At 38.9% G+C, this 27,168-nt stretch overlaps 1 protein-coding gene across 2 annotated transcripts in view; it reads left to right on the top strand.

Annotated features, from left to right (window-relative positions):
* The first annotated feature begins 970 nt into the window (after positions 1 to 970).
* Positions 971 to 27,168, top strand: part of myo10l1 (myosin X, like 1) — a 102,442-nt gene continuing 76,244 nt past the window's right edge. The window contains exon 1 of one of the 2 annotated variants that reach the window (XM_077199425.1): positions 971 to 1,254. Coding sequence is in view for 1 of the 2 variants with exons in the window: in XM_077199424.1 (XP_077055539.1) it covers positions 9,220 to 9,240 (21 nt within the window). In the remaining variant the exon portion in view is untranslated. Of the gene's footprint in view, positions 1,255 to 8,829; positions 9,241 to 27,168 lie in introns of those variants that run through there. The other variant, XM_077199424.1, reaches the window with a different exon arrangement.

The following is a 27,168-nucleotide window of genomic DNA, read 5'->3' on the forward strand; positions in this document are numbered from 1 at the left end:
GAAACAACAGAGATGATAAAGTTATCAAGCAGTTCAAATTAGGCCAAATCATGCTAATACCTTCTAGTGCCGAAATTGTTTACATCCTCCTGTACTATACAATGGATCCACCTTGTGACTATAGTTGTTATATTAAAAATTAACCGAATGCTACAAAGTCTGTTTAAATCATTTTAAGCCTGCATTGATATGACTTTGGATAAAAGCCAAAATTTAGATCATAGTAGGCTAGTTTGTTGCTAACTGCAGAATAAATGCATGATGAAATGTTTTAAATGAAATCGCAACGTGTATGCGGGTACGTGGCACAGAAGTGCGTATCTAATGGAGGTTAAATTAATGTGTTTCTTTATTGACTCATTGCTGAAATTAAGGATTATGGTAGGATTATTAACAGAGTCGGAGTAGCTAAACATTATGTTTTGCACTCTCTGCCATGATAGGCTATTCAAGATGTATTCAAAAGGACAGAACATAAAAAATGCCCTCATCACTGATATATTCACAATAAAGTTGTTATAGAAGGTAGATAGTGGTACAATTGTAAAACAATTCAAAATCAAATCAAAATGTATTTATAAAGCACCAAAAACAGAGTGTATCAAAGTGCTGTACAATTTCATGGGAAATAAATAAAACACAATAGTTACTTTTGATATAGCAAAATATGTTTTTGAGTAGGTGTTGTATGTATGCTAATCGATATTTTAATATGCATAAAATAATCCCTAAAATATCTGAAATGACATCCCCATAGTGTCTGTAAAAAGTAAAATAAAGTGTTTGTTTGTTTGTTTAGCAATTAAGAAGACGCTTTTCAGTTAATCATTTTGCATCTTAATTTCAGAATTTTTTAGCTAATCAGAACTGACCGGTTATTTCTTTCCGGTTATTTCCGGTTATTATTCTCCCTGTCAATCATTTTGCGCGTTCAGTTCAGCAGCAAGCCGGAAGTTAAAAAAACCGCGATGAACTTGGATGAGCGGTTTTCATGAGTTTGCAGGATGCAGTTAAAATGTTTTAGATTTCTCATCTGTCAACATCCGTTTATACACCCACATATTAGAGCAGCAAAATGAAGACAGAGGAAAACAAAGTGGCCAAAAGGCTACGGGAACAAAAACAAAAAGCAAGAGAGTAACGTTAGCCTACATCTGTAAAGCTTTTCATCGCTGGAGGGAGCTGAGAGCTTGTATTAGCTAACTTAACGTTACTGGAAACAGATGCACCCAAGCTCCCTTTTCTGCTTGACAGGTAAAAAATACCATTGTTATGCGTAAAAGCTGTCGGTTTCGTCAGAAATCTGGTCTTCATCCACTTTAAGTATACAAAAAACAACAATAATTTGAAATATGCATACAATTTCTACCTAAATATAGTGCATAATAAAACAAATTGGACATACGTAAATTCTTTCAGTTGATAAACTGTTAAAGTCTGCAAAAAATTAAAGTTGCGATAGTATTTTCTCCCCTATATTCTGATTTGTGACACATCCGAGTGAAATGGAGGGACTGGTTTTGTCCATCGGGAATTGAGTGACAGGTTGTCCCGCCCTCACGCCAGTAAACACGTCATCAGAGAAGAGATGTCCTTGCAAGGGAAGGGAATTTTTCTTAATAAAAGATTATGAGGGCGCATGAATAAAAACTATAAACCATTTATAATAGATACTCTAATACTGCATAAAAATAAGAATTGTATAATTGTTTTTTATTGTGATTAATAAATAAATTGTATGAATAGAGGGCGTGTCTAAGCCAGAAAGGCTAACATTGTGTACAGCAACTGTAAATACGAAGATAACCTCATCAACAAGGGTACCATTTTCACTTATTTCAATCACTTTTGGCATGGCAGGTACTCTAAAAAACTCAACTGGGTCAGAAAAATTGCATTATTTGATAACCTGTAGTGGTTGCTAGTGGTGTTTGTAGCAGCACCAGTTACCAACATTTAACACACAAGATGAAAAACAGGATTTATGATTGTGGTTTTATTTCAGCATGCTTGCCCATGTTGACCTTTGCATGCATTAGTGATATGAGGACTGATTTAGATGAAATTCTGTCATACTGGGATTGACAGGAGGAAGGAAGGGAAACAGGAGGAAGTGGAGACTCCTCTTACTCAGAGATGAAGTCATTGCTCTGGGGTTCCTTTATTAAATTGAACTGCTGATGGGAACCATATTCAGCTACAGTGGCCTATACACACACATTCTCTTTCCTACTCCCTCTGTTTTAAACCCTTTAGGAGCATTGTACAGTTTCTCAACATTTTCTCCAAGCATTGAAGGGATAGTTCACCCAAAAATGAAAATTAGCCCATGATTTAGCGATTAGCGCAACTTTTGCGAGTAATGCGATGCTGATAAATTTACGCTACGCCATGGCGCACTATGCTACTTACGACGTCATAAGTTGCGTAAGTTACAGTTTAGGCACAAGCAGACACCGTATGGCTGTCTACTTGCTAGACTTTTATTTTGTAACATGTTAAATATGAATATTTTTCTTAAACGCATCGCTTCACTTCAGAAAGCATTTATTAACCCCCCTGGTCTTAACAGTTATTAGAAATGAAAAATTTAGTTCAATATTTTTTACAGTGAACTATAGCTATGAAATCTGAAAAAAGAATACTACCCACTTCTGCATTACTTGATAGCAAATGAAAAATAAATGCTAGTAACATGAAAATAGATACAGTACTATCTCGTTTGATGCCCTCCTCTCTGATGCAGATCTTGAAGAGGCTGGATCTGAATACACACATGTATTCATTTCCTGTAGTCCGTGCTTCAGTCTGGGGAGCAGTGTGTGCATGTTTGTGAGGGAGAGATATGCTTTATGGCACAGGGCTTTACTGTGTTATGCTTCAGACATTTTCATATTAAGGATTGAAGAGGATCAAGGTGCACACATGAATTTATAGGGCAAGCATTCATTTCTGTATTGAGGGATAATAGAAGAGAGTGTATGCTGGGGGGCAGATTCCTTTTTTTTATAAATTTGAAAGATTGGATAATCTTGGATTTGGCATGCATGGTAATGTGAGGGAAGCCATGCTGAAGTATGTTTTTTTTTTTGTAGTTATCTTATAGTTGTGGTTTATAACATTTTGAAGAAGGAGAGCTTCAGCATCTTTAATGGCAAGAGCTGGAAGGGAATGTATTCTAACATTCCAATAAATAGATTAGAAGTCAGGTTTGTTGATATATATCACACCGGAATCACACACTCTCTGTGTTGGTCATAGTACTTCATAAATGGATGAAATCATAAATCCGTTCACTTTGTTTGCAATCCTTTCAAATCTTGTGATGATCCGAGGACTCTCAACTTCATTTCTTTCTTGTAGCTCTCTGTAAACACAATAAACATATTCACTTTCCCATGGATGTTCTTCCTGTGGACCGGTTATAGTTTCAGTTCACACACATATTCTCTAATGCAACCCAAAATTGAGGGCAGTGAGACTTCTAGACCTTTTGAAAGTTACCTAAACTGTTGTGAAGAAAGTAAAAGTAGAAAAATATATTGAGTTTTTTTCTTCTTCCGTAGTTTAAACATTTTTTTTCAATACCAAGAATTAAGGTAAATAAAAATATATAAATATAAAAACACTGTCAGATTTTTTACAGACTCACCACCAGCGATCAATGAAAATTATTTCTGGCATCATAAAATACACCCTCCCTGTCTATTGCAGAACCATTATTATGCCACCAGCCACAACACCCAGCACTTATCTATAGCATTAACACTCCCTTGGCCGTCTAGCTCAATAATGGCTATTGATTGATCTGAGATCAGTGTTGAAGATGTGTGCTCGCTTATTTCTCTAAAACGTGTACCATTCCATCAAAATACCTAAACATGGCTGTTAAGCAAAGCAAGTGTCACAGTTATTATTGCTTATGGGTTTGAACAAACTAACCCTAACCCCCAGTATCAAACTGTCCAAGTGATCTGCAGGTCTAACTTGTTGAACATTAAATATGTGAAAATGTCCCATAGATATACATTGAAGGAAAGACCGGAGCCATTTCTTGAGTCCAGAATACGATTTGGGCTTTTTTGCCTGTAAACTCCAATATTGATTTTTGTCTGTGTGGACATTAACCATATTTCTGAAATGGCCAATTTTGATCAAAAATACATTGCTTTTTTCTTTCCTATACATCTATTCCACTATGAGAAGTGATAATTGTCTTGACAGCTCTTTCTCAATTCTTTAATGCTGCTGCCTAGTCTCATCTTACCCAAGACTCTTGTCTGTCTGTCTGTCTCTGTTCCCATATACAGATTCATAGGCACCTGAATGTTTCTTTTTGGGCCATTGTCGGTGGAGATAAAAATATTTGCAGGCAAACTATTTCCAAATTCCAATTTGATTCACAACTATTTGATTATTTAGTTTTTTCTAATAGGGTACTAAACATCAACTAAGTTACATAATTTTGTGCGTTATAAACAAAACTGGGGGAGATATACCATATTGCTAGAAGCACTGTGAGATTTTAATCTGTTCTTATGCTTTAGACAACAGGAAAATCTCATTACGCTAAGGCCTCTGTTGGTTCACTGAATCAGAGGGATTTATGGTGATGGCTATTGGCTAGTGCCTTTGATTGACAGTAATCTGTTTGTTTCTCACCCCAGTGATAACAACAGTATTGACCAGCTTTTACTACTTTCTGATTCGGCAGTAAAAACACCAGACTGCAGAGAGGAGAAAGCATATTCAAGCGAGAAGATCAAGCCTGAAAGTATTTTAAAAAAGAATAGAATTGAAATGTGCCTTTTTAAATGTTTCGCAACTTAATGCTGGTATAATTTGCTCAAGTGGCTCATTTAGATGCCACTATTTTTTTAGAACAGTTTAAGGTCTAGCCCAGGGGACACAACTCGATGGGGTTTCAAAAACTAAAACTAATAATCCACTCGGGAACAGTTGGACAGTTAAACGGAACAGAACTGTGCATAAATACACCCTTAGACAGAACTCCTCAGTTCATCAATAACCTCTCATATTTATAAACTGTCCATGTGCCATCTGACGACAGCGCATCACAGGCCTATTACAAAAAACATACTTCTTTTATTGGCATGGCAACATGGTTGTTATAGTTGCAAAAACTTGTCAGTGGTGCCTAAGATGCTATGATGATTGTCTTTGTCTCTCATCTGTTTCTCCATATGTTTGGGCAAAATAAAGAATAGAAGCCGCCAATTGTTCTATTCGTTATTTTGCCCAAAAATATGGAGGAAACTTTTCAGGTGCTTGCTGTTTCTGTTAACTAATTAATTAATTAATTGAGTTGGAATTTGAATGCAGTTGGCCACACCCACAGGATGTTGAATTCAAATTTGAATTGCAATGACAAGAAGAGAAATGAATTTCAGCTCAAAGACATTCAATCATGCAACATTGATTTGTGCAACGTGTTTTGCAATAAATAATTAAATAATTCTGAAAATATGTTGTGGCTATATGGTGTTTACTCCATTTTCATCATACACATTCAAATTAGAATCCTGCATTCCATTTCTTTTTATTAAAAAAAGGATGTTTTCAGTTAAATAAAATATATAAATGTTCATATTTACTATGTAACTATGCAGAGGTGGCATTTCAAACATTAATTAGCCTATCAAAATTATCAAATGTTTCTGAAATTATTTTGTGTGTGTGTGTATATGTTTTATGGTGTTTAATTTTAATTAGAATTCTGTATTCTGTTTTCTTTACATTGTAACCCATTTAAATTCTAAATTTGAATGGAAATGGGATTTAAAAGAAGTGTCAATTAAATTTTGAAAGGGGCACAACCCTGTTATGTAATCTGGTCTTATTGCACAAAACCATTTGTGCAGAAAATCTATGATGGTCCAACCGCAGGGCTCGTCACATAGTATATCATATTCTTTTCATCTGCCTATCCACTTAAAATGACATCACCCTCGGAGTCCGATTGATGTCACATTAAAATGACATTTGATTCTGTAGTACACTTTTGGGATATGGCTCTCAGTTTTCTAGTTCCCAGTCGGCCACGTTCGACGTACGTATCCGTTCCCTCCTTCAGGGAACGAGGGTTACATACATAACCGAGACATTTTCTCTGTCTCTTGCTCATCTGTTAAACCTGGAACCCTATTGGATCTTTCTCTTTTAAGCCTGCCAGGGTGTCACTTTATTGTTTTACTGTTTTAGGGGACTTTATGAGCATCATGCAACACATGCTTGTTGAAAGCAAAGCATCAGGTGAATGATTAAGAAGCCCATTCACGTTAAATTGAGTTGTCACAGTAGGAGAAAGATGTTAGCGAAGCGGGGACCGTATGGAACTGCCCCAACACTTAAAAATAAAGCAGCTCCATTCAGCAAGATTAAACAAAAGAGACAAGCTTCCTCTGAACCTGAGGCTCTGTCACAGTGGTGTGACCCCAGCTCACGTCCCACAACGGGAGGCAAGGGATAAAAGGCTGGAGGAGACAATGAGGCGACTGCAATACGGGTGGTGTGCTGCAGGGTACACCGCTTACTGGGGGGCCCCTAAAACCTTCAGGGCCTCCAGTGACAGGCATGAGAATACAATAGAGAGGCCTGGGCAGTGGAGGCCGCTTCTGGGCTCTATAGTCTGACTGTCTGGAGCACAGATGAGCGTGCTTCTTGCCATCACATAAATAGATGATCATGAATATTATTTTGGTTCTCGTTGCCGGCAAGCTCGATGGGAGTCAATACTAAAGCTATTTGACTGCCTGAAATAAAGTTGCAAAAAATTATGTAACCAATCCCCCTCACCTTTTCTCCCAAAAGGCCGCAGGTTAAAAGCCATAATGGAACAGGTGGTACCACTCGCATAGCTGATACTCATTTTGACAAAAAAACAAAAATAACCTAAAAGGTGTGTGTGTGCGTGTGTGCTTAAGGGTGTAAAATGAGCATGACTTTCATTTAGTGATTTAAGTAACCATAGGTATTTTTTTCACATTGTTGTCTTCACAGCTTTTGTTTTTCAGATGATAGTCATCAATCTTCAATGTGTGTCTGACTCAAACACACATGTATTGATACAATGTATTGATACTTTGTCTTGCATGGATTACAATGCATGCTTGTGCGTCATGAATATCATCTGACACTTTTTGGCACCTTCTAAAATGTATTTAATGTTCTTTGGGGGCGAAGTTACAGTTAGCTTGAAGCATTGAATTATATATTTTAGCTTTCTGTTGACTCGTCTTCAAATAGGGTAAAGAAAAAAAAAGAAGAAAGAAAGAATTCCAATATCTCAAGATATTAATTTGGACCAAAAGAAAAAGATTGTCTGTGTGTATTTGTGTAGTAGAACCCCATAATTTCCACCCTGAGCAAAAAAAGAGGCAGAGGTAATACATTTAATAAAGTTGAGGATCTGAATAACACAAATGTTAAAAGTTCAATTCGTTCTCATCATAATTCTGCTTGATAAATACAGTATTGTAACTCTGAGAATGACATGCAGTCCCACATTGCTCCAGGGGAGCTGTTATTGCAGTTATGTTATTGTGCTATTAGGTGCTGAATGAAAAGTGTCTATAAATGGCTTGTAAGTCCTCAGGAAAACCTGCTCTTTGTCTCCCCTAATTGAAAACCTCACATAGATTTACAACTCTATAGAGTCAGCAATGAAGTTACATTAAGGCTGAGAGCATTTACAGCTTTGTACTGAAGTGTCTTACTTTTTCTTTTGTTGTTTGGACCTCAACATAAAAATAAAAACACTAAAAAAGGGTTTTCATACAATAACTAGAATGTAGTTCTATATTCTATAAAATGTTTAAAAAAACTCTTTTTTTTAAGGTAAAAATTGTCATTGTAAAACTTCCCATTGCATTGGATTGTATAAATTTTATACAACAATTTATACAATTGTTATTATATAAATTTTTGTTATTAAAAAAAATGTTTAGGTCAGTCTAAATTGTCATTTAATTTGCTATTTTAATGACATAGTTCAAACGGTATAACCACAAGTAAATTTCATGACTTCAGAAAGTCGAACGATGTTTGTAAACAAACAAATAAACAATGCTTTTACATAGTAAAATGTTTTCAAAACTTTTAAAAAAATGAAAATAATTAATATCTTTATGTATTTGCCTGTACATGTACAACTATTAAGAACTTCTTTTAAGAACAAATAGTTTAAAAACATTGCACATATAGTTTTTAAAAAGTTGTCATCTTGGAAAATTATGTATCAATAAAAATGTAAAATTAAACTGTTCTTCTCGGGCTAATGAATCCGGATTATATTTTATGTCTCTCAAGCTGTGGGAGATAAGAGTTTAATGATTTAATACATCTACCATCTGCTTTATTTGACTTTCATGCAGAGAGTGAACAAAACTGGCTCTTTATTTAGTTTGAAGATGTTGCAAATATGAACTTGTTTTCAGACTAATAAGCCTGCCCTGCAGACATCGCAACACCTTATAAATGTGAATTGATGAGTGAATCAGCTCTTCCCCACCCACTGCATGGCGCATGCAGAAATATGTGTCAGTAGTGCTACCATGGAAACTCATGTGAGGCGCACGCAGTATCCCATCCAACACATGGGATTTCTGATCATTCAGATGATGGAATCTTGCTGAAGCCTGTTCTACTGTATTTGAACAGATAACGCTTCCGATCTTCATATCGTGCATCAATAACGCACTATACTGTATGCGGCTGTATTATTGATTCAGTATATAGCGGTCATTTCAGTCAAATTTATTTCTGCAGAACCATATTTTCCTTTATTTTACTACCGGTATGCACGGTAAAAAGGGCAAACTTGGGGGGTTGTCTTTACGCGCGGTGCGCCGCCCAACCGGAGATGCGCGAGCGGACACTGGCTCATTTGCTCTGGTGCGGACACCGGAGTCAGCGAGGCATGTGTTTGGACTCCGGCGTTTCGAGTAAATAGAAAACACACTTACAGAAACGAAACACCTGAGCGTCCCACCCCACCGGCTGTTATTTTCCAACGGCCGTTTCTCGCGCCGTCAGTTGTTCGAATTGCCACCTCACGCAGGACTGCAGCTCCCTGCTCATCGTAAACATTCGTGAATGGAAAGCAACTGCAGAACAGACATACATCTTGCCAAACGTTTCTCGAATCCTCTGCAGTTTTGTGACTGATTAGCTGGATCCTCTTGCATCCTCTGAGGGAAGATGGAGACCTTCTTCGCAGAGGTGGGCTCATTTTTGTAATGAAGGGAATGTGTCATTTCATCTGTTGTGCTTTATGTGTAATGAAAAAACAATATATTTTGTGCTTTATTTGTGAAATAATGTCCTCAGTAGTCTTATAATGTAAAGACCGGTGGATAATTATTCTTGGATGTGCCTCAGGATGATGCATGTAATACCGTCTCCTCCTATAACAGTGTCATTCCGTTTACATACATTAATACAAGCGTTTTACGGTTTGTCATTGAAGTGTTTCATTAAAAGCGACCAGTTTGTTATTTCACACGTTGACTGTAGTCTATGGTGAAGTCGCGTGCATCGGTGTCTCGCGCTCGCCTGGGCTGTGGCGCGCGTGAAGGGGGAAGGGGCTCGCGCATTGAAGCAGAGGCAGGGTCTCTGATATGATGCTTCTTCAAGGCTGCTATGCAAGGTTTTCTAAACCTCTCACATTTTCCAAATTGTTGATTTTCATGCATCTACATCATTTGTTTTAAATCAATGACATGAAATCTCTCAAAGCCAGCGCGTGACTGTGTTGTGAAGGCTCTCCGGACATAATTGGGATTATTACCACATTCCATATTTAGAGCATTCACCTTGAGCCTGATAGGAATTGTTCAGGAACATATATGCAAGGGCTCATAATGAACATGCCACCCCGAGGAAATGCATGGTGGTTTTGTTTACCTGATCTGAATTCTGCAGAACAGGCCTCATCATTTTAAACTATTTGTTTAATTTTTGCTTATCTTTTTCATTTACAGTGCAGTTAAATTGGGATGCCCAAATCTCACTTGATTGGATGATTTTGTCATTGCTCCTTCTCTCTGTCTGTTAAATGCACACACTCTTTGCACATCAACACCTTCATTTGATCTAATACTGAATTACGGCATCCCCATTAAGCCATTGAACACATATGTTTCAAATGGTTTTAAGCAGTCAGCGTTTGAGTGGACAGCACACAAGGCTTAATGAGAGTCAATTACATTAATTTATGATGCAAACACTTAGGATATTGTACTTACCTGAGAGAGGAGTTGGAATCATGTGTTTATTGATATGCTATAAGAAACTGCAAATATGGTGGCCGATGGGAAACTTCCCTCCCTGTCTTTGGAACAGAGCAGGAGAAATTGATCTTTGAATCCTTCACAGATCACTATCTGGAAAGGCTATTAATTTAATTTATGGGGCATTTATGGTGAAACTTGTCTCTGTCTTCTTATTAAGTGGTTCTTAAACTACGATGCTTGTGATACATCAGCTAGCATGAGTACAAAGATAGATGGTTCTTGCCCATGCAGGTATTTCAGGCAGGTGTTTCCAATGGGGTTTAGGTGTTTTGAGTGTTTTTTAGTGTGTTTTTGTGCGGTTGGTCTCGGTGTTTGCAAGTGCATTGAAAGGTTGTCGTTAACTGGACCAAGCCAACAGCAACTTGTCTTTTGATTTTCTGGTCCCTATAAATGGCTTGCATCCATTAGTCCATAAATCCAAAATAATAAGTAGGATTAAAAACAATAATAGCCTTAGCCAGTGTTAATGTAGGGGTCAGAGGTTAAACTTCCCCCCCAGGGGAGTTGTGGGTAAACTGATATTTTAAATGATGTAATAAATGTAAGATGCAGTGGAGCATATAAGCCCCCCAAAATACATGCCTGACCCACCCACTAATATCCTTATCTCTGCCCAGCATCCTAATGTGTCATCGCCTTAAAGCATCTCAGGAGCCCAGGGGTGATTTTTGAGATACTAAAAGTTCAGTGACCATTTAAAGTACAACACAGAAGCACATACTGCTCTCTTTCTCCTTATTAATTATCCCCTTTCTTTCAACCCATCTTAACCTCTTTTTCTACTTTCTGCTCTGCGGTGACAGTTCAGGTTATCATTTTGGTGACTCAACAGTCGACACCTCCTGTTCCCACAGCAACATTAGAAAGGAGGCATGCTCTATTTTACTGGGTCACCCCATGGTCCTAGTGCCTGGAATGTAATTTTGGAATCATACAGATATGTGTGTGTGTGTGTGTGTATATATATATATATATATATTAAAATTTTAAAAATCATGTGCACAAAAATAGAACCCCCTCTAAAGATGTAGGCCATCATCAGTATACTTAAATTTTAATCTCTGGTCTACATTAGAAAATTGCTATGAAAAGGAAGCAAGTCTAATATATATATATATATATATATATATATATATATATATATATATACTGACTATATAATAGATGATGGCCTACATTTTTAGAGGAGGTTCTATTTTTATGCACATGATTTTGAAAATCTTACTTCAAAATACAATCTCCTCAAACTCCATCTCTTTAATATTCATACTTTTTTTGTTGTTGTTAAATAATTAAGCATATTTTGTAAAGCAGATTTTATTGGAAGACTTTTTTATCCAAAGAATACCGGTGTTGGGTGTATCAGCTAAATCAACCGCGACTGAATTTCTCCCAATCTGGCATCCTGTGGTCACAACAATTTGCCGAACCCAACCTTGACCTTTGATGTCAAGAGTTCCAGAGTTCCTCACTTATTCTTGACCGTGATTAAATGTAAACACTGTGTGACAGTAGGTCTAAATCCTAAAATCATGGATGGATATTCTATTCTATTCTATTAGAGAAAATAGAATTTTTTTGACAACACTCAGTACTGAAAAGACTGTCCAATTGAGAGTGTGATTGTATGACTGTAAAACTTGGGGTTTGCATTAAATTTGGTTTTGTAGTACTAATTTATAAAAAAAATTCCATGTGCACACAAAATCACCTGAGCTGTGGATATTGTCTGGTAGGGGCTTATTTTCTTTTTTTTCTTTAGGTCAAATTCTTGCTTTAATTTAATTCGTTTATAAACTTCTTGAGTCTCTGCTCTTATAATTACTTAGCCAAAAACAAATACTTGCAGACACAATTGTGCCACTTTGGCATCTCCACAATCTGAAGCAACATCAGCAGTGGTTAGTGGAGAGTGCCAACTCAAACGGTTTCTCACCAGACACAGAGGCCTATTTATAAACATGGGCTGGGGGGTAAAGCAGAAAAGGGCAGGAAGTCAGAGAAAAGAGTGTTGAAGGATTGAGGGAAAAATTTAGAAATAAAAGAACAAAGCTAATAGAGCAAACACTGATTATATCTGAACATCTAAATGGAATGGTTGTCGGCATTCCATTTACATTTTTATGGCTTTTGGCTATTTTCATAGAATTCTAGTGTAGGAAATTATATATATATAAAAATAGGAACTAATGATGTATTGGTACCATATTTTATTTATCTTGTATTGCTTTTATTTGGACATGTATTAATTCTAATTGTACCTATTTTTACATTTAGATTAACATCGTCCAACACCTAATCTAATTGTTTTAATATCAGTTACATCTCAAAATGAATATTCAGTTTTATGGATTCTTGTGAGGTTTCAGTTGAAAGTTAACCTTTGTCATTAATCATCCACATGATGGTGGATTGTCTTTTTGTAGTTTTCATTTTGCATATTATAATGTTATCATGCCTAAATTAACTTGTAGCCTTTTCGTCCTTTTTTTTTGTTGATAATTTTGTTTAGACAACTTATAGAATTTTAACATTAGCAATTTGTTGGTTATCTTTGTGGTTATTTTCAGGATCAGGTACAATTGTAATTAGGGCTGGCTGGGCGATATGGCCAAAAAATCATCTGTATTTTTTGGTTAAATGGCGATATACGATATATATCTCGGTACTAGAGATGCACCGATCGATCGGCTGGTGACCGGAATCGGCCGATTTTCACGTGATCGGCCCTGACCGGCGACCGTCTGACATATTCCGATTTTTTTGCCGGTCAAATGCACTCGGGCGCCGCATGATTAGCATTGCACAACATCAGCATCACGCGTGCACACGGAATACACATGTAGGAAACCTCATGAATTACGGCCGTTAAGCATGAGCAGCGCTTTTTTTTTTTTACGGCGTGGTGCATGTTAATCAATGAGTGCATTCACACCGCAGGAGCGTCGCGTGCGCAGCAGTGAAGCGGGAGTTTCAGCGCTGAGTCTATTTTTGCTGCGCTGCTCGCGCTCAATTTACGTGATTGTTTAGCCTGTCTGGACATGTGGCCGACGAGAGAACAAATAAAACTTGCCATTGATGTACAAGTGATTGCAATAGGCCTGTGTGTGTGTGTGTGTGTGTGTGTGTGTGTGTGTGTGTGTGTGTGTGTGTGTGTGTGTGTGTGTGTGTGTGTTTTGAGAAACATCTTTATAGCCCACTGCAAGGCTATATTTGTCACAGTCCTCGTCTGCACCTGTCTGTCCTTGTCTGCACTACACTTCCCAGAATCCTCCTTGTCTCCACACCTGAACTCACTCCCTCACTTACCAGCCTGTTCCTCGTTATCATCATCTGTGTCACCTGTCTTCACATCATTATGGTTCATTTGTCTCTGTATTTAGTTTTTTCTGTTCAGTCTGTCTTGGTCGGTTCTCGTCTATGTTAACTGGTGTTTGCATCTGCTCTGTCTGCCTGTACCTGTTGGTTGTTTTGATTTATAGTAAAGTTTATTGTTTATTTGAATTCCTCGTCTCCTCGTGCTTCCTGCCATACACCACCCGTGACAGAAGAACCGACCATGAGGAAAAGGAGGGTTGGCAAGAAGGCAGATCACTGGATTTCCCAGGATGGGCGATCACTGGAGGAGTATGTGGAGGTCTATATCAACCTGTATCAGGACGTGAGTAGAGATGAGTAATCTCTCAAGCAGCAATTCTGGAGTGGGATAGACGATCTACTCGCCCAGATGCTGCTGTTGGGAGATCTTCATCTCCCTTTTGTCGAGTTCATCGACCACACCTTGTGGGTTTGCGGATCCTCCCTCACTGTGGGCCCTGAGTCATGTTCTGCCGAGCCTGAGTCTGAGCTTTTTGACGACCTTCCTGAGCTTCTTCCGCCAGAGACCGTCCAGCCAGAGACCGTCCAGCCAGAGACCGTCCAGCCAGAGACCGTCCAGCCAGAGACCGTCCAGCCAGAGACCGTCCAGCCAGAGACCGTCCAGCCAGAGACCGTCCAGCCAGAGACCGTCCAGCCAGAGACCGTCCAGCCAGCTCTGGAGGAGGCAGTGCTCCTTGTGAGATCCATGGCTGTTTTGTGTGTGTGGGCAGCACACACATTCATTTCAGCCCATGAACCCAGCCCTGAGCTTTCTTCGCCGCTGGTCCCGTCCAGCCCTGAGCTTCCTTCGCCGCTGGTCCCGTCCAGCCCTGAGCTTCCTTCGCCGCTGGTCCCGTCCAGCCCTGAGCTTCCTTCGCCGCTGGTCCCGTCCAGCCCTGAGCTTCCTTCGCCGCTGGTCCCGTCCAGCCCTGAGCTTCCTTCGCCGCTGGTCCCGTCCAGCCCTGAGCTTCCTTCGCCGCTGGTCCCGTCCAGCCCTGAGCTTCCTTCGCCGCTGGTCCCGTCCAGCCCTGAGCTTCCTTCGCCGCTGGTCCCGTCCAGCCCTGAGCTTCCTTCGCCGCTGGTCCCGTCCAGCCCTGAGCTTCCTTCGCCGCTGGTCCCGTCCAGCCCTGAGCTTCCTTCGCCGCTGGTCCCGTCCAGCCCTGAGCTTCCTTCGCCGCTGGTCCCGTCCAGCCCTGAGCTTCCTTCGCCGCTGGTCCCGTCCAGCCCTGAGCTTCCTTCGCCGCTGGTCCCGTCCAGCCCTGAGCTTCCTTCGCCGCTGGTCCAGTCCAGCCCTGAGCTTCCTTCGCCGCTGGTCCCGTCCAGCCCAGAGACCTCTTCGCCGCTGGTCCCGTCCAGCCCAGAGACCCCTTTGCCGCTGGTCCCGTCCAGCCCAGAGACCCCTTTGCCACTGGTCCCGTCCAGCCCAGAGACCCCTTCACCGCTGGTCCCGTCCAGCCCAGAGACCCCTTCACCGCTGGTTCCGTCCAGCCCAGAGACTGGTAATGACTCTGTCACTCTCCCCTTTAATTTTTTTGGGGGGGGCCATAGGCCCTCGCCGTGGCCGCCCGAAGGGTCCTCACCGCCATGGCTGCCCGAAGGGTCCTCACCGCCATGGCCGCCCGAAGGGTCCTCACCGCCATGGCCGCCCGAAGGGTCCTCACCGCCATGGCCGCCCGAAGGGTCCGCACCGCCATGGCCGCCCGAAGGGTCCGCACCGCCATGGCCGCCCGAAGGGTCCCCACCGCCCTGGATGCCCGAGGGTCCGACAGCTCCACCCTGGACGCCCGAGGTTTCGTCTGCTCAGGCACGCCCACGTCCTGCTCCGCCCTGGCCACGCCCAAGTCCTGCTCCGCCATGGCCACGCCCAAGTCCTGCTCCGCCATGGCCACGCCCAAGTCCTGCTCCGCCATGGCCACGCCCAAGTCCTGCTCCGCCATGGCCACGCCCACGTCCTGCTCCGCCATGGCCACGCCCACGTCCTGCTCCCCCATGGCCACGCCCACGTCCTGCTCCCCCATGGCCACGCCCACGTCCTGCTCCCCCATGGCCACGCCCACGTCCTGCTCCGCCATGGCCGCCTGGTCCATCCTGGAGTCCATCCTCCTGCACCCGGTCCGCCTTCCCGTTACAGACTCCAGGATGCCCACCCTCCCACCCCTGTTTTAAGGCGTGAGGTCACGCCTACCGGGAGGGGGGAGTAATGTCACAGTCCTCGTCTGCACCTGTCTGTCCTTGTCTGCACTACACTTCCCAGAATCCTCCTTGTCTCCACACCTGAACTCACTCCCTCACTTACCAGCCTGTTCCTCGTTATCATCATCTGTGTCACCTGTCTTCACATCATTATGGTTCATTTGTCTCTGTATTTAGTTTTTTCTGTTCAGTCTGTCTTGGTCGGTTCTCGTCTATGTTAACTGGTGTTTGCATCCGCTCTGTCTGCCTGTACCTGTTGGTTGTTTTGATTTATAGTAAAGTTTATTGTTTATTTGAATTCCTCGTCTCCTCGTGCTTCCTGCCATACACCACCCGTGACAATATTTGTGTGTGTGTTTTGAGAAACATCTTTATATCCTACTGCAAGGCTATATTTATTTTATTTTTATTAGCTATTTTTATATTATTTTATTGCCATTACCTGTTTTCATACAGAAGTTTAGTTTCCTAAATAAATAAATATATCACTTTTTGTTTTAGTTGAATACATGGAAATGAAAATGGTTCTTCAATACCATAACACTGCACTTAGATAAATTCCCCACACCAGGAGTAATCATTTATAAGTTCTATTTTATTTTATTTGTTCAAAAAATTTTCAATGTAATATATTATATTAAAGAAAAGATAGAAAATAAATATTTGTGTTTGCTGTAAAGTGGTTAGAAAAAATGAAATCGGAATCGGCTATAATCGGTATCTGCAGGCCAAACTCATAAAAAATCGGATTCGGCCTAGAAAATTGTAATCGGTGCATCTCTACTTGGTACTTTCTACGTTTTTCTATTTGGATAAAGAAAATGTATTTATTTAAAAAAAAATGTTATTTCACATCCTGCTCAATGGATGCTCAAAACAAATAGGGAATGTAATGTAGGCTATGCAATATGTTATGTGCAAAAAGGTGGTTAAATCATATTACATTCTAAGTTTGTAACATTACAAACTAAAAACAATAATAATGCTTTTTTTTTTAATGACTAAAGGCTAAACTAAAAATGAAAATAAAAACAAAAGCACAAACTAATTATATTAGCCTGCATTTGATTACCCCATTATAATGGTCACTTTCATAAAAATATACTTGTAGGTTTAAAATTCCACATATGGCACATTTATTGTCTCCAACAACAAATATTTTAGTAACATGTATTTTAGTCAGAATTATTGCGCTACTGTTCTATTGTGCTTCGCTGTTTAGCGCATGCGCGCGGCGGCGCTCTTTCACGGAAGCAGATTCATTTGCAGAAGCTCGTCCTCTCCTGACAGTGAAATGGACGTATTTGTTTGATTTGTTTGAACATTTACAGATGGAGAATATACCTGTGAAATGTAAGTTAAGCACTGAGGAAAGCACCACATCTCAAACGCATTGAAAAGCGCCAGTATTTATCTTTCAGTCACAAACAGTAGGCTATCTGTCCGAGCATCTGACAGGGCAAGCTGCTTTAAACTTGTTAACTATCTTAACAGTTATTTTGAAGCGCTTAATAAGCTTGTGTCATGTTTAGGACAAATTGTACTGTTCTTTCACTGCAGGAGCTCACACTGCGTACTCCACTATTTTTCAGATGTGCTCGTATCAAACTACTGTATCGATATAAACGGTATTGCCTCATTCCATATCGTGGGGGGAAAAAATATCAATATATTGTACAAACTCGATATACCGCCCAACCCAGTAGATAAAGCGTGAGAAATTGAATGCGAAAAGAATGTGATTTGTTAACTGGTGGCAGGAGCTTCAGCAGATTTTTTAGTCAGAGAAGAAAATAAAGATAATTGGATGTGTCATATGATAAATCTGTATCATCCTCTATTACAGAGACTGTGCGTGTGTGTGAGTGTGTGTGTGCGTGTGTGTGTGCACACGCGTGTGTGTGTGTGTGTGTTTTCTTCCAGGTCAGAGCAGAATTCATGTTTCATGATGACATGAATTGGGTGTCCTCTCTCGCTCTCTGTGTCGCTGGTTCTGAGGAAATCAGCCACTGGAGATGTGTGACCTATATTTCCTTAGCAGCTTCATTTGAAAGCGAGGGCCTTGATTCGTTCCACTGTGAATATCTCTATCGTTCCCTCTATCATATCATTCTCTCAACATTATTTTACTGCTGCCTCTCTTCTCTTTTGATTCATCCATTGCTGCAATGCACTAATTTCACAGGTTGTTTGAAGTATGGGGCTCTATATGCTCTGGGTTGTTAATACATACTGTTGGGCTTTGGAAAAGATACCATCAATTTCCATTCCACTTCATCATCTTCTGTCTTCTTTTTATTTTTTTACCCTTGCACTTGTTTGTTTGCTGTTGAAAAGCCTAAGTGTGGCATGATTGTGCATCAGAGCTACATTTTGTGTGTGTGTGTGTGTGTGTGTGTGTGTGTGTGTGTGTGTGTGTGTGTGTGTGTGTGTGTGTGTGTGTGTGTGTGTGTGTGTGTGTGTGTGTGTGTGTGTGTGTGTGTCACCTCTTATCCTGGAAAGTTTTCTTTCGTTAAGTATCAGAATCTCAGTTTCAGATTAGAAAAGGAATTTTTCGTGGATTCTTGTTAGTAGCTGCCTATTATTAATATATATTATATATTATATATTATAATATATATATATATATATATATATATATATATTAGGGATGCACCGATACCGATACCAGTATCGGTATCGGGCCCGATACCAAGCTCATGTACTTGTACTCGTACTCGTAAAAATACCCCGATACCAAAGACCGATACCTCACGGATATCCTTAGCTTATATTTCTTAATTCTTATGAACACTCTTCCTGCAGTTATAGTGTTGCTAGATTTAATAGTACACTCTAATATTTCACTTTACACTTTCGGCTGTGATTACATTGTTACTCAGTGTTATGTTAAACATTTGTTCTGTGATTTCTTTGGCACCTTATGACAAATTTGATTGTCTTGTTGTCTGTGATTTCTTTAGCACTTTGACAACTTTGTGACAGGCAGGTAAAAATTACATTCATTATGTCCTTGGTTTTGCCCTTTGGAGGTTATTGGACACTGTGAAATTTGGGCTTTGAAAATTTGTGATAAGCACAATAAGAATTATTTATTTTTTTAAGTTTATTTAAGTTGTTGAAAATAAAGATGCTGATTTGTTCATTAGTCTCATTGTGTTGTTCTTAGAAAATTGCCACATAAAACGAGAACCCCCCCAGTACAACAGGCATCGGTATCGGTATCGGCGAGTACCAGGAAAAAAATATCGGTACTCGTACTCGACCCTTAAAAAGTGGTATCGGTGCATCCCTAATATATATATATATATATATATATATATATATATATATATATATATATATAGTAAAAATATATATTATAGTAAAAAGTGTCAATTTAATGCATACTTCAGAATCTCGCCAGAACCATTACATTTAGAATTAAATTGAATAAAACTAGAAGTATTTTATTTACAGTGTCCTCCGCTATTTTTGGCAACCTTGGTAAAAATGAGCAAAGGCGGCTGTGAAAATAAATCTGCATTGTTTATACTTTTGATCTTTCATTCAAAAAATTCATAAAATTCTAACCTTTCATTGAAGTAAAATAAATGAAACATTTTGAAATAAAAAATTTTCTCTTGTTCACGTTGGCCGCAATTATTGGCACCCAATTATTGCAATGTCCTTTTCCCAATATAACATCTTTGAGTCTTCTCCTATAATGCCTGGTGAGTTTGGAAAACACCTGACAAGAGATCAGAGACCATTCCTCCATACAGAATCTCTCCAGATCCTTCAGATTCCCAGATCCATGTTGGTGTTGCTTCTCTTCAGTTCAGCCCCTTGGTTTTACTCATTGTGGTGGATGATCAAGGGAATTTGGCCTTTTGTGATTCCTCATATTTATACTCCTGCTGAACAGGATGTCATGGCTGGACATTTTCATGCTCCCCTGATGTGCTGAGAATTTTTCTTTTTTAACATGAATGGGAATATACTTCATAGATATTTTACTCATAATAATTTCTAGGGGTGCCAATAATTGTGGCCTACATGCTTTGGAGAAAAACATTTATTTCATAATGTGAGCTTCCTCCCACTTTCAATTGTTTTACTTCAATGAAAGGTTAGAATTTTGTGATTTTTTTTATGAATGAAGTATCAAAAGGATAAACAATGAAGATTTATTTTCACAGCAGCCTTTGTTCATATTTACAAGGGTGCCAATATTAGTGGAGGGTACTTTATCTTACCTGGGATTTTAAAAATACTAATTGTTCTCTGACACCCAAGGACTATAAATATTTCTTATGTTTGTTTTTACAAAAGACATTTGGTGGTCAGATATTTTCATGCAATTGTGTAACTGTGCAATCGACTTTTTTCTACATTGCTGTGCTTGTTTCATGTCTCTTCGTATATCACACTTAATTTCAAATTAAATCATAAAAAGCTGCAAATCGTGATTCCTGGTTTAAACCTGTTTTTTTCAGTTTGGCTAAAAGCAAATAATACTCCCCATATAGAAAACATTAAATGTATGTTTTATTTTTTTACATAACAGAATGCACATTATAGAAATACTGTATTTCATTGAATATTCCTGTGTTTATTTATAACTAAACTAATTCGAACTAAATGTTTTTAGTTTTATCTTGAGTGAAAATTCTACTTTCATATTATAACTAATTTAGCTTTTGTTTGGTAAAATTAAGTTGAAAAAAAATTACATTGACATACATTAAGTAACATTTTGGCTGGTGTCAGAGAAATATATTAAGAAAATATATGAAGTATGGTATAGTCTTTTTAATAAATAATATTTTTACTTTGTTTAAATGCAAAACTTTGTCTTTGGGAATATATATATATATATATATATATATATATATTATTTATTTATTAATTTTTTATTATTATTAATATAAAATCCCAATTTAAGGTTTGAACCAATCCAAAAATGTAATAAGCATGATAATGTTCCCTGATACACCCTGTCAGGATTTATTTTGCGATAGTGGTTGGCTGACTACATTATCCCTCCCTTAAAATATTGTAGCCATATTTAGTTCCAGTTCACCCACATAACCGTATTACAGGATATGCAGTGACTGTGAAGGGCCTGAAAATCAGGATGGAGACAGAGACATGAAAAACTGAGGTCCACTGTAAGTGTGCGCACTTGAGTTCTCAGTTAGAGAGACCAGCAGAGAGAAGCACTGAGCAAAGTTCTCTCTCCTGACCCAGATCAGCCGCCTCCGCCTGCCTGTGAAGAGCAGATCTGACAGACCGCTCCAGGGAAAAGTGCAAATCTCTTTCTACCACAGCTGATGCACGTGTGCCCCTTTCCTGTGTCTCCATTCCTCCTTTTCCTCTCTTTATCTCTGTACATTCAAGGCATCATTATATGGTCTAGTCATTGTTCTGGTCCCTTGTGTATAATTAGAACGGTCTCCTATAAAGTCTCACTCGTCTGGAGTGATAGACTTTTCTTTTACTCAAGTCATTGTCTTTGAGGTTGTCAGAATGTGATCTAAACCCCATGCAGAGATAAACCAGGGTGCCTCAATCCCAACATTTAATCTCAACCCGGGCACATTTTAGAACCAGAGGCCCTTTAGCCGTGGAAAACACAAGGACTCTAATTTAGAGTGCAAGTCAAGCTTCAAATCAGCTTTTCAGACAATCATGATGAATCATGATACAAGCAATCAAGCAGTTGAGATTTGCTATAGTATCGCTTTGAGTGTACTGTGTGAATGTGGATGAAGTTGGACATACTTATATATCCAACTTTATATAAAGAACTGGGCGATAATATAGTTACATTTTGTGACTAAATAAAAAAATCAAGCAGTTTAGATTTGATAGAATAGATAGTACATCCGAAATTTTAAATTCTGACATCATTTACTCACCGCAATGTCATTCCAAACCTGTATGCGTAACACAAAAGTAGATAAAATGCTGATAATAATTTAGATAATTTTGGTTCTTATTGACTTCCATTGTATTTTATGTCCATACAGTGGAAGTTATTGGGAACTGAAACTGTTATCCACATTCTTCAAAAAAACTTATTTTATGTTCCCCCGAAGGTAGAAAGTCATACAGGCTTGAAATGACATGAGGGTAAGTGAATCATATATTTATATACATATAAATATTTATATACATATACATTACTCATTTGCTGCTGCTTATACGTATAGGCTGTGAACCCAGAACATTGGAGAGCAAGTTGACTGAGTCTGCAACCGTAGTTATACAAATCTGTGAATATCTAAATAAATGTTGACCGTTTCAAAATGGCAGACGATGTGTGGAGCGTCGAATTTGGAATCTATGGAGTAAATGATGACAGAATTTTACATTTTTGGTGGCTAAGCAATCATTTATTTTGAGAAAACATCTAAAAGGTATGCATCTATAAAGTGGTTTGTTGCAACCAGCTGCTGGTCCACAATACAGGTCAGTCTGCTCAAGAACTGAAACAGAAAGAGACTGTCTGACCTGATGTGACCATGCCGTTTGAGGGTGAGACTAGTTGGCAGGTGCTAATAATACTGACAGAGTTGCTGTTATAAGAGGTTTTTCCACATAATAATATCATGTGGCTAATATTGAATCTATTTAAACTTAGTTTTGTAATACTGTGTAATGGGATTGTGTATAGATATACACCACTGTTCAAAAGTTTGGGTTCAAATAGATTTGTTTTTTCAAAGACATTGGCAATAAAAACATTTATGATATTTATAACACTTATAAAATAACTCTAGAGTTCTGTTTCAGATAAGTAATATTCTTTTGAACTATCTATTCAAAGCATTTAATGTTTGTACCAATGTCCCAACAGTGATAATAATATGAAATGTTACTTGAGCACCATATCAGCATATGATTTCTGAATGATCATGTGACACCGAAGACTGAGTGATGAAAAATCAAAAATCAGCTTTGCCATCACAATAAATAAATTACATTTTAAAATGTATTAAAATGGAATAAAGTTATTTTAAATTTTATTATTTCACAGTATTGCTGTTTTTTTACTAGAAATTGTGCGTGCAGCCTTAGTGAACATAAGAGACTTCATTCAGAAACATAAAAAAACTGTTTATAAAACAACCCCAAACTTTTAAACAGTACTGTGCAGTATATGAACAGAAATTTCTGTATGTTCAGGAAGATGAGCTGAGTAAGGTAGAAGGGAGAAATACCCATCAGAAATGAGGTTAGGTGGTTTACGTCGACAGCAGACACAAACATAAAGGCTAAAAATATACCCATGCTGCATGTGACTTTTCCCTGCAACCTGAACTAGAAAATATTTTTCTTGATCCTCTGCACAGGCATTCAATAATCAGTCCAGTGTTAGTCATTATCCATCTGTGCCTTAAATCAGTCCAAATTCCCAATGCAATATTTCAATTTTAATATTTAACCTACCGCCCTGTCCACTCCACTGTTGGCCTAGTTCACACCCAACACTTGCTGCCAGGGCCCTGCCCCTCTGTTGCTATAGCAGCCGTGTGCTTCTGCTAAACCCTCAGATGGAGAGGTGGCAGCTCGTGGGATTATAGTAACACAGTGGGTTATTATAGTGATTATAGTACCTTTATAATGCTCACAGAGGCCAGGGTCATCTGTCTGAATCTTCCTAGGGACATTTTATGGGAAATTATGTGTTATGAAAAAAATTGCACAAGCCTGCGTGTAGCCTTTTGGTAGATTCCCAGTTTGTGTTTTTTCTTTCTATTTGGCTGTATAGACCCCTTTTCAGTTAGTAAACATGGTGACGATTTTTGTGGGCGGGCAGAACGATTCCCCGCTTCATTAACCGCTTCACTAACGCTTGTTTGCAAGTTTTGTTAGCTTGTTTCAGGGCTCTCAAGTTTTATCAAAAGTTTAGAGTGAGATTTAGGGGAGGAGCCACCCAAATATTTGCAGCAGCGGTCCCTCGACCCAACCAAATTCGCTTCAATTTTTGCTAGCAGTTCAATTTTGCCTATTGTTCATAATTGACCAGCACAAATGGAAATTATAACAATTGTTAAATCTTATAAAAAGACAAATTCATCCAAATAAAATAAATAGTTATATTTAAAAAATAAAATTTATTGAAAAATAAAAATAAATTTGACCTCAAACAAGCCAACTGAACATCAGTGCTCAATGTACATAACATTGTGTCATAACAACTTCCCCCTAGCATGTATGTCAAGACCCAAACCGGTCACCTTTACAGGGGTCATCGGATGCCCATTTTCCACAAGTTGGTATGATTCTTTTGGGTCTTCATGTAAAGTTTGTAACATACTTTGGTTAAAATTTCTCAATGGTTGTGTAAAACAACACCCTTTTTACTTCTTCAAAAACAGCTCTGTTCACAGTGACCCGTTTCGGTGCATGTCTCTTTAAATGATAATGAGCAACAACTTTTTGGCTTTTTGAGGATTAAAAAAAAGTGAATGGATTTTTTTCATTGCATGGTTATTGTGTCCACACACTGCAAAGACACATTTATTTGCAAATACCATATAAAAGTGTATTTTGCATCCGATGACCCCTTTAAAAGCAGTTGGAGAGTTTTTGAATGCATCCAAATAATTTAGCACGAATTTGGCTATACTCCTCAACATCAGCTTTCACTGTCTTTGATCACAGGCAAGGCAAGAGATATCGTCCAGGAATCGTAAAATCAAAATGCAAAAAAAAATTAATAAATAAATGAAGATGTCCGCAAACCGCATTCATCAGATCGTGCTCTTTCAACTTCCACTCCGTGTGTGCGCATGTTGTCTAGTAACGAACGTGCTTGCAGCGGGAACACATAATTTACCCGGAAACAACTAATTCTAATTTCTGATTGGCTGGTAGCTAGCATTTAACTCTGTATAAATCGAAACAGACGCTATGAACTCGGCAGAGAACTTCCCTCCGTTTGCCTGCGCCTCGTCCATTAATTGTATAGCGGGACAAGTTCCCTTACTCCTCAGCGTGAGAAATACAAGGTGTGAGCGTGTGAACGGGTTGAAATGCGTGTGTCTCACACCCAATGCGTGAGACTTGAGAGCCCTGTTGTTTTTTAACAATAACTGGAGAAAATCAGATTTTATCTTAATGTGTAAGGTCACTCACTGTCCAGGACCGCGATTGTTATTTGCAAAAGTTAATTTTAACGGACGGAATCAGATTGACCGACCCATACACACTCACTCGATGGATGGACGATCTGACTCGTTTAACGTTAACACTACCTGGTAGTATTGGGTCCGAGTCCACCTTTGTCGAGTCTGAGTCGAATTCAAGTCTTTATCAATCGAGTCCGAGTCCAAAGAGGGCCGAGTCGGACTTGAGTCCGAGTCCTTAACGTCCGAGTCCGAGTCGAGTCCGGCCGAGTCCGCAAAGAATTAAATGATTTGAAATTGACCTTTCACAAAGACCCGCCCCTCTTAGTTACTGTTGCTACGTCCGACAAGCCATTCCGCTCTCACTCCACATGTTCTCACACAGTGAAAAATATATTGCGGAGCAAAGAGGACACTGACAATGCGCCAACATACAAGACAGAGCAGCCAACTTTTGGTATGAAATAAAGTCTCATCTTTCAAATTTTATAATTATTATGAAATTCAAACAATAAATACTGTTTTGTGGTGCTTTAATGTGTAAGCCTCAGTTCAAGCAGCACATGAACTGATAATCTCTTCTAGTTATAGCATGAATTAAACGAATGAAAATCAGAACTGCAAAAAGAAATCAATACACACCATTTTTCAAGTTCAAGTCCACTGACTTTAATCTACTAACTGGTTTGGTTTGTTTGTCGGACAAAAATGGCGGGTATCTGCATTATGATTGGTCAGATCGCCTGTCAATCAAATTCCGGCGAAAAGGTCTCAACACTGAGCTCTTTAATTAATATTTTAAACCTTACAAAATGATTGCAATGTATAGTCAAAGTCATACGTTTACCTATTGTACATCTTTCAGAATCTGCAAGGTAATGCTCAAGAATGCAACAAGATGCATTAAGAGCCAGGGGTAAACATTTGAGCAAATGGTGATGTTTAAATTTTCTTATTTTGTTTTACATGCTTATATCTTTTTTAGCCTCTGAAGGGCAGGACTAAATTAATATAATTTTTCAACAAAATAAGAACAATTTACATCCAGTTTCATCCTTAATGGACTTCTTGAGCATCACTAAATGTTTGCAGGGTTTGTAATAGTTGTGTATGAGTCCCTCAGTTGTCACCAGTGCGAAAAGATGGATCTCACAATCATAGTCACTGCTAGTAAGGAGTCAAATATGCAGAAGATGCTGGAAAAGCAAAGAATGTGCAGGAGCTGGAGGATTTTTCCTCATGAACCACCTTTACAAAAAAAACAGTTGTGGATCATTCAGGTAATGACACACAATATTACAATCAAGTAATTTGTCTTGTATTTTGTGTTTGTATTTTGTCTTGTGGACTAGGCAATGTAAGGAACTCAGCTTTTTGGAAATATTAATAATCAATAATATCTTGTTATTATTAATTATAAATATTTGGGTCAGTTAATTGGATTAACTTGATGTGGCTGAATTAATATTACAATCAATTAATCAGTTCTTCCAACGAACTATTTTGATTATTAATTTATTCTAATAAAGGGTATCTTCCATGGCCACCGAAGAATAATTATTTCTTCGCCTGTACAGTACTTTGAGCCAGTAGCAAAAACCGTGATCGTAAAGTGACTTGTATTGCAAACAAAACAGAACCAAATACATATTATGTACAAGTTTTATTAACTAAATATAGATATTTATATGAATATAAATAAACTAAAGAACATACACACATGAATACATAAATAGGTTAGTGATAGGATGAAATTGGAAACCGGAAGAGGGTCTATGAGAAGAACCATCAGAATTTCATTTTCACATTTCATTGAATTGAATACTTGCATTTGTAATGGGAACAATTCTTGAAGTTGTTGAAAATTGGAGTCGTTGATGGTTCCGGCAGTGTCAAGTGGAAGTTGGTTGAGCGTTCTCTTTCTCCAGGAACGCATGATTGGTTTGGTCAAGGCCTGGGACTCTGTTGAGGCCACGCCGAGCACCCAGGAGAAGTGAGGAAGTCGGAAGGATGGGTGATTGGAGTCGTTGTTGGTTGGAGTCTTTGTTGGTTGGAGTCTTTGTTCCAAAACTCCTGAGATTGTCCTTGGTTCTTTGTGAGAGAGTCTTCTCTCTTTTCCATGAGGCCGGATCTGGTTTGAATCGAGGCCTGCTGGGCCCTGGGGCCCCCGTGGAGGGGGAGGGGGC

Source organism: Siphateles boraxobius, unplaced genomic scaffold (assembly GCF_051911475.1).
Source record: "Siphateles boraxobius isolate OS27281-9 unplaced genomic scaffold, OSU_SipBor_1 41, whole genome shotgun sequence".
Lineage (NCBI taxonomy): Eukaryota > Metazoa > Chordata > Actinopteri > Cypriniformes > Leuciscidae > Siphateles > Siphateles boraxobius.